Source organism: Nicotiana tomentosiformis, chromosome 5, assembly GCF_000390325.3.
Source record: "Nicotiana tomentosiformis chromosome 5, ASM39032v3, whole genome shotgun sequence".
NCBI lineage: Eukaryota > Viridiplantae > Streptophyta > Magnoliopsida > Solanales > Solanaceae > Nicotiana > Nicotiana tomentosiformis.
The window spans coordinates 55,409,632-55,417,911 of NC_090816.1; the positions used below are offsets into that span (position 1 = coordinate 55,409,632).

The 8,280-nt window shown below is 42.5% G+C and overlaps 1 protein-coding gene across 1 annotated transcript; it reads right to left on the reverse strand.

The window, feature by feature from the left end:
• Positions 1–2,375: 2,375 nt before the first annotated feature.
• LOC138892388 (uncharacterized) lies at positions 2,376–6,360 on the reverse strand. Its single transcript, XM_070176099.1, has 3 exons — positions 6,165–6,360; positions 3,168–3,400; positions 2,376–2,675 (listed from the first exon to the last, which is right to left on the reverse strand). The coding sequence occupies exons 1-3, from the start codon at positions 6,358–6,360 to the stop codon at positions 2,376–2,378; spliced, it is 729 nt and encodes a 242-aa protein (XP_070032200.1).
• Between the last annotated feature and the right edge of the window lie 1,920 nt (positions 6,361–8,280).

Sequence of the window (8,280 nt, forward strand, 5' to 3'; positions counted from 1 at the left end):
GCCCGGTTATACCTCAAAACGTGATAATAATATGAACAAAAGATACAATACATGACCCCAGGATGAAGTGGGGCTCACCAAGTCTATTGGAAAGAGGATGTACCACTATCGTTGATCAACACTGCCTGTTATGGAACCACCTGCATCCATTTAAAGATGCAGCACCCCCGGCAAAAGGGACGTTAGTACTATCGAATAGTACTAGTATGTAAAACTAAACACCATCTCAATAGAATATATAATGATACAAGGGGAACAGTCAAGAATTCAATAAGAGCTTCAAATAATACTAAAACATCAAGTTAAGGATCACATATGTTTTCAAGTCAATTACCATGTTATTAGGTTGGGTGATCTTTAGTGCCGATATACCATAATTCACAATACCACAGTATTCTTACACGGAGTCCGATCACCACCCGACCGGCTAGGTCATCTCATTTGATACATCAACCATAACCACAAATTCAATTATTATTTCCAGCATAGTCACTACCATGTGTGGGGCATGGCGTCCGATCACAGCCCGATCGGCTAGGCCGTCTCACCCAAGACATTACCTTTTTCAGTCAATGATCTCACATCATACTTCTTTCACATCCTTTCAATTTATTGGCATTAGTGGCCACAATTATAAAGTCATTCTTGGCACTTGGCCGTATTTCATAATTCCAGTCCCCTTTTTCCATATTCAAACATCATTATCATTATCAACAACAATAAGGCTTTCTATTCAAGACATTAAATTCACGTACGCGCAATTTGGGAATCTTAGGCACATAGAGGCTTTTCATACAAGTTGGCATAACAACCTTTATTTCGATCTTGACTTGAAGTCTTAACATTTCTAGCACATATTCTATATTTTGAACACATCCTCAAATGGCAAGATGACATGATGAAGCATTTAGAATAAATATTGAACATACATCCTTCAACACTAACACATTAGGAATAGCCAATTCTATAATGATCAATTTGGGACTTACACCAATTACATTAACATTGTGGGATTCGATTCTAAGAAGAAGGGGGTTTAGCCAAAATACCTCAATTGAGCTTCCTTAAACTTTTAAAATGCTCCGAAATTCTTACCAACTTTAATCTATTTTAGAAATATAACAAGTTGAACCAAAATTAGGAAGATGATCATGATTCTAGCTCATTTGAGCATATTATCAAGCACTAGGTGTGCATTAAGGTTTTTAAGGCCCTTTTGTGAAAGGTTCCATCATTCCCCAACCCATTCTCTACCAGTTTTAGCTCACAACCTTCTTACACACTTTGATAACACATGCATACAATATGAACAACTCCCATGCCCAAAATGTATCTTACTAATTACCCAGTTCTAGACAAAATTCGAAATTGAAGGTTAGGGTATATAATCTTACCTTTAAGATGAAGACCTAGTGAGTTTTTCTTGTTAATCTTCAAAGATTCGAGCAAGAATTGAAGGACAATTTATTGAAGATCACTCTCTCACTCTAGGGCACTCTCCCACTCTCAAAATGTCAGATTTTAGCTCAGAAATGGGACAAAAATATCTAATTAACGAAGTAGGATCGGGTTATAAAAACCCCAAAAATGAATCCCCGGAACAGGATTTGCGGTCCGCATATCGGGGGCACAAAATGGGTGCCAAAACTAGAAAGGAACTGACCGGGTCTGCGGTCACTATACAGCCCACAGACCTGTTCTGCGGTCGCATCATGCGCCGCAGAACATCCCTCCGCAAAACATCAATACTGATTGTGCAACAGGAGTGTGGCTCGTGAAATGGTTATGTGGTCGCATAATGGACCACGAATATGACATCAAAATGACCCAGAAAACTAACTCACTCTGCGACCATTCGGCGGCCCGCAGAGTGATTATGCGGCCGCAGAAACGCTTTTTCTGCCAAATATTTTCCTTCAACTCCCCAACACACTGTTCAATCCAAAAAGTCCGAACTGCATCACGGAACCCTGGTTTTTAGGAAATATTTCACGAGGCCTTACATCCTCCCCCACTTAAGATCATTTATCCTCGAATGAGGGTCAAGGTTCACTATTAGCATCCTATGCAACTTAGTTTTCATACCATACACCATCGGCCCGAAATTTGACTAACTCCCTAAATTTCCAATAATTTCGCTAGAGTCTCCCTTGTAACTAGGCATATCCACCTGTCAGAGAGCCCCACAAACACATTCTCAAAACATATATATAATCCAATGACGCAATATAACACAATAACAACACCTATTGTGGCCCCATGAGCAATATATTACCAGAAATAGAACAACTTTAACATCAACTGTACAAAAGAAACATAATTCGTGGAAGGTAACCCTTAGAATTTTCATAAAACACAACTTAATAAATACATGGCTATTCAAACAAATAAGGATACTTTTTCTTCTTTTCTTCCCCGGCTTCCAAAGTAGCCTCTTCAACCTGTTGGTTTTGCCATAGCACTTTCACGGATGCAATTTCTTTATTTCTCAACTTTTGGACTTTCTTATCAAGAATGGAAAGTATAATTTCCTCATATGACAGTTCTTCATTAACCTCAATGGTCTCAACCGGCACAATAGCTGACGAATCTCCAACTACCTTCTTCAACATAGACACATGGAATACCGGGTGCACTAATGACATCTCAGGTGGTGGCTCAAGCTTATACGCCACCTGACCGATCCTATGAATGATTATGTACGGTCTGACATACCTCGGACTCAATTTCCCTTTCTTACCAAATCGTATTACACCTTTCATAGGGAAAAATTTGAAGAATACCCAATCATCTTCTTTGAACTCCAAATCCCTACGACGAACATCCGAATAGGACCTCTGATGACTCTGAGGAGTCTTCAACCTCTCCTAAATGATCTTAACTTTTTCCATAGCCTGATGCATGAGGTCTGGCTCTATCAACGCTGCTTCCCCAATCTCAAACCACCCAATGTGAGATTTATATCTCCTTCCATCTAAAGCCTCGAACGGTGCCATCTGAATGCTAGCATGATAGTTGTTGTAATAAGCAAATTATATGAGTGGAAGATGATCATCCCAGCTACCCTTAAAGTCAAGAACACAAGCGCACAACATATCCTCGAGCATCTGAATAGTCCGCTCTACCTGCCCGTCAGTATATGGGTGAAAGGCTGTACTAAGATTCACCTGAGTACCCAAACCTTGCTGAAATTTCTTCCAACAATTAGCAGTGAATTGTGCTCCCCGATCGGATATGATGGAAACTGAAGTGCCATGCAACCTGACTATTTCTTTGATATACAACTGAGCATACTGTTCCGTTGTGTCGGTAGCCTTAACCGGCAAAAAGTGTCCAGATTTTATGAGTCGATCCACAACCACCCAAATTGAGTCAAACTTGCGCGTAGTACATGGTAATCCTACCAAAAAATCCATATTAATCTTTTCTCACTTCCACATTAGAATTTCTATATTTTGTGCCAACCCACCAGGCCGTTGGTGTTCGGCCTTCACTTGCTGAAAATTCAGACATCTTGCCACAAAGTCTGCCACATTATTTTTCATGTCATTCCACTAATATACTTCCTTGAGATCATGATACATCTTCGTAGAACCTAGGTGCACGAAATACCTAAAAGTGTGAGCCTTGGTCATGATTCTTTCCCGGAGACCATCTACATTTGGAACACATAGTCGCCCTTAGTACCTTAGTGTACCATCACCCATGCCAAGAGTAAAATACATAGTTTTATGTTTATGAATCCCCTCCTTCAGTTGTACCAACAATGTATCGTCTTATTGCTTCTCTTTGACTTCCACAATGAGCAATTATTCAGCCCTATTCTGCATAATTACCCCTCCTTCACTAGAGTCCGCAAAACAAAGTCCCAAACTAGTTAACTAGAGAACCTCCCTGGCCAACGGCCTCTGACATACCTCCAAGTGAGCTAAACTTCCCATAGAACTCTGGCTAAGAGCATCTGCCACCACATTGGCTTTCCCCAGGTGATATAGGATATCGATGTCGTAATCTTTGAGTAACTCAAGCCACCTTCTCTGCTTCAGATTCAGCTCCTTTTGTTTGAAAATATATTGAAGGCTCTTGTGGTCCGTAAATACATCCACATGGACCCCATAAAAATAATGACGCCAAATCTTTACTGCAAAAACCACCGCCGCATGTTCTAAATTATGTGTTGGATATTTCTTTTTATGATTCTTGAGTTGCCTAGAAGCATAAGCTATAATCTTGCCATGTTGCATTAATACACACCCAAGCCCGATCCTTGAAGCATCACAATATACCACAAACCCATTTGTATCCTCTTGCACGGTCAACACTGGCGCCGTAGTCAATCTTGATTTCAACTCCTAGATGCTCCTTTCACAAGCATCGGACCATTGGAACTTAACCGCCTTCTCAGTCAATTTAGTCAACGGAGAGGTAAGAGTAGAGAACCCGTCCACAAATATACTGTAATACCCTGCTAAACCCAAGAAACTGCGAATCTCGGTTGGTGTTGTAGGTCTAGGCCAATTCTTCACCTTGAGGATCAACCTTAAATAATTCTATGGAGATAACATGACCCAAGAATGTGGCAGACTCGAGCCAAAATTCACATTTTGAAAATTTCGCATACAGTTGGTGATGATGAAGAGTCTGCAAAACTGTCCTGAGATGATCGGCATGGTCCTCCCGACCTTGTGAATACACAAGAATATCGTCAATGAACACTATGAAAAAGGAATTGAGAAAAGGCTTGAAAAGCCGATTCAAATGATCCATGAAAGCTGATGGGGCATTTGCTAGCCCAAAAGACATTACCAAAAATTCAAAGTGCCCATACCGGGTCCTGAAAGCTATTTTCGGAATATCCTGTTCCCTGATCTTCAATTGGTGGTACCCGGACCGTAAATCAATTTTGGAGAAGTACCTAGCGCCCTATAACTGATCAAACAAATCATCTATTCTTGGTAATGTGTATTTGTTTTTGATTATGACTTTGTTGAGCTGCCGGTAGTCAATACACATCCTCAGTGATCCATCTTTCTTCCTCATAAAGAGAACCGATGTGCCCTAAGGTGACACACTCGGTTGGATAAAACCCTTCTCTAACAAATCCTTCAATTGTTCCTTTAGCTTCTTCAATTTTGTTGGTGCCATCCTATAGGGCGGAATAGATATAGGTTGCGTGCCTGGCATCACATCAATCCCAAAATCAATCTCCCTGTGTTGGCGGAATCCTAGGGAGCTCATCAGGAAAGACCTCCAGAAATTCATTCACCACTGGCACAGACTCGAGTGTAGGTGCCTCAGCGTCGGTTTTCGTAACCAGACCAAATGATAGATACACCCCTTATTAATCATCTTCGTGGCCTTAAGGTAAGAAATAAACCTACCTTTTGGCATTACAATATCCCCCTTCCACTCAACAACTGACTTATTTGGAAATTCAAACCTCACAGTCCTAGTTCGGCAATCGAGTTAGGCAAAACATGAATAAAGCTAATCCATTCCCATAATTACATAAATATCGACCATCCCCAATTCAATGAGATAAGCCATGGTGTCTCTACAACGTACTGTGACAACACAACCCCTATAAACCTGTGTAGCCACAATGGACTCGCCAACCGGAGTAGATACAGAGAACGGCTCAAGAAGTTATTCTGGTTCAATCCCGAATTCCATAGCAACATAAGGGGTAACATAGGACAAAGTAGAACTATTATCAATAAGAGTATATACATCATGAGATTGGACAGTCAATATACCTGTGACAACATCTGGAAAAGCATATGCACTCTGGCAACCACTCATAGCATAGAAATGGCCAGGTCCTCCTGAACTCTACGTACCACCCCTAGCTGCACCACACCCTGCTAGTGCTGGAGTACCTCAGGTTGGATGGGGTGTTGAAGACGTGGCAGCTGCAGAACTAGATGGTTGTGTTTTGCCCCTGCCCGCACCCTGGCGGGATGAACGACACTCCCTCTGAATATGAGCCCTCAATCTGCACCTGTAACATATAGGTAGATCCTTGTAGCAGATCCCAAAGTGCATCTTCCCACACCTGAGGCATAGGGGCCTCCGTTGCTGCTAGAATCTCCCTCCTGATCGGCCCTGCTGGTGTGGTCCCCTACTGCCCTGATTGAGCCTGAAACGACTCCCCTACTGCTAACTAGGCCCTGCTGGCGGTGCACTGGCTGAATACTGAGCAAAAGAATGGGATGGCCCTGATGAACCTCCCCTAAAAGCTGATCTTCCTCCACCAAATGACTCCCCAAAGTTGCCCGCAGACCTGGACGTGCTGGTACCCTCTCGCTCCATTATGTTCTTCAACTTATGGTTCTCTATAGCTTGAGCAAATTCTACCATCTTCCCATAGTTCATATCTGAATTCAAAGCAACTGTAGCGGCCTCATTGATAACCAAGGGGCTAAGGCCCTGCACAAACCGGTGCACTCTAGCCTCCATAGTGGGCAACATGAGAATGGCATATTTAGACAGACGCGCGAACTCCATGTGATACTCCCACACACTCTTACTTCCTTGCTTAAGGTTCTCAAACTCTGCAGCACGGGCTGCCCTAGTCTCGGCCAGCAAGAAATGGTCCATGAAAGCGTGAGCAAACTCACTCCACCTCGCTGGAGGGCTCCCGTCCTCCCGAGAGTCCTCCTACCGCTCAAACCAAGAATAAGCCACCCCTTTTAGGCGGTAGGCGGCCAACTCCACTCCTTCCATCTTAGTAGCGCCCATAACCCGAATAGTCTTATGCATCTCATCAATGAAATCTTGGGGGTCCTTCTTGAGAGCCCCCGTGAACACCGGAGGATCCAATTGAAGAAACCTGTTCACCCTGGAACCACTAGAATCCCCTTGTTGGCTAGACGAAGTAGGAGCAACATTTGTTCTCAGGGCTTGAGAAGCCACTATCTATGTCAGCATCTGGATAGCTCCACTAATATCCCCATCAGAAATACCAGAACCGAAAGTTAGGGCTAAAGGTGGAACTGGAATACCAGTTGGAGGAACCGCTGCACCCTCAGTAGGTGCAGGAACTGGTGTGGTATGGTCAGGTGTAGTGGAATCAGGCAGTGTAGCAGTCAGGGGATTATTCCCACCCCTCGGGTATTCACCCGTATAATCAAATAAAGGGTCAACTACCACTCCTGAGGCGGCATTGGCTCCCTGGCCAGTTCTTGCTCTCTTCTTAGATTCTATGTACTGAAAGTTAAAGGAATGCATGAGTTAGAGGAGGAATAATTTCATTATCAGTTTCATCGCACGATCCAGAATATCAAAGAAAGGTATTATTCCTAAATGTCCAAGTAGCCTCCAACTTATAGATGTGGTCGACAACACACTGACAAGGACGACTTAACTAGACACGGCTCCGAGACATCCTAGGACACTTTAAAACCTTAGGCTCTGATACCAAGTTTGTCATGCCCCAACCACAGGAAGCGTGACCGTCTCTCAACCGAGTGCACCCGGTCGAGCAAGCCTGTTAGATACTTTCTACCCAAAAATGCACACATTCTTATTATTCGAGTAAAACATGAGTTCAAAACACAACATAATTTGTTTGACTTTTTTAGCACCATTGTACAACCCACAGAGTGTCTACGAAGCCTCTAAGATATACAAAAGAGAGTTATGATAGTGTCGGCAACAAGGCCCCGACTATACCTCAAAACATGATAATAATATGAACAAAAGATACAATACATGACAGCGGGATGAAGTGGGGCTCACCAAGTCTGTTGGAAAGAGGATGTACCACTATCGCTGATAAAGACTGCCTGCTATGGAACCACCTGTATCCATTTAAAGATTCAGCACCCCCGACAAAAGGGAAGTTAGTACTATCGGATAGTACTAGTATGTAAAACTTAACACCATCTTAATAGAATGAATAATGATATAAGGGGGAATAATCAAGAATTCAATAAGAGCTTCAAATAATACTAAAACATCAAGCTAAGGATCACATAAGTTTTCAAGTCAATTACCATGTTATTAGGTTGGGTGATCTTTAGTGCCGATATACCATAATTCACAATACCACTGTATTCTTACACGAAGTCCGATCACAACCCGATTGGCTAGGTCGTCACATTTGAGACATCAACCATAACCACAAATTCAATTATCTTTTACAGCACAGTCACCACTATGTGTGCGTCATGGCGTCCGATCACGGCCCGATCGGCTAGGCCGTCTCACCCAAGACATTATCATTTTCAGTCAATCATCTCACATCATACTTCTTTCATATCCTTTCAATTTATTGGC

Coding starts and splice junctions, on each gene's coding strand:
- LOC138892388 (XM_070176099.1), bottom strand. CDS start 6,360: ATGGTAGAATTTGCTCAAGCTATAGAGAACCATAAGTTGAAGAACATA. Junction 3,401..6,164: donor TGCACCGCCAGCAGGGCCTA/GTTAGCAGTAGG, acceptor ATTTTTTGGTAG/GATTACCATGTACTACGCGC. Junction 2,676..3,167: donor AGCAAGGTTTGGGTACTCAG/GTGAATCTTAGT, acceptor AGGATCGGTCAG/GTGGCGTATAAGCTTGAGCC.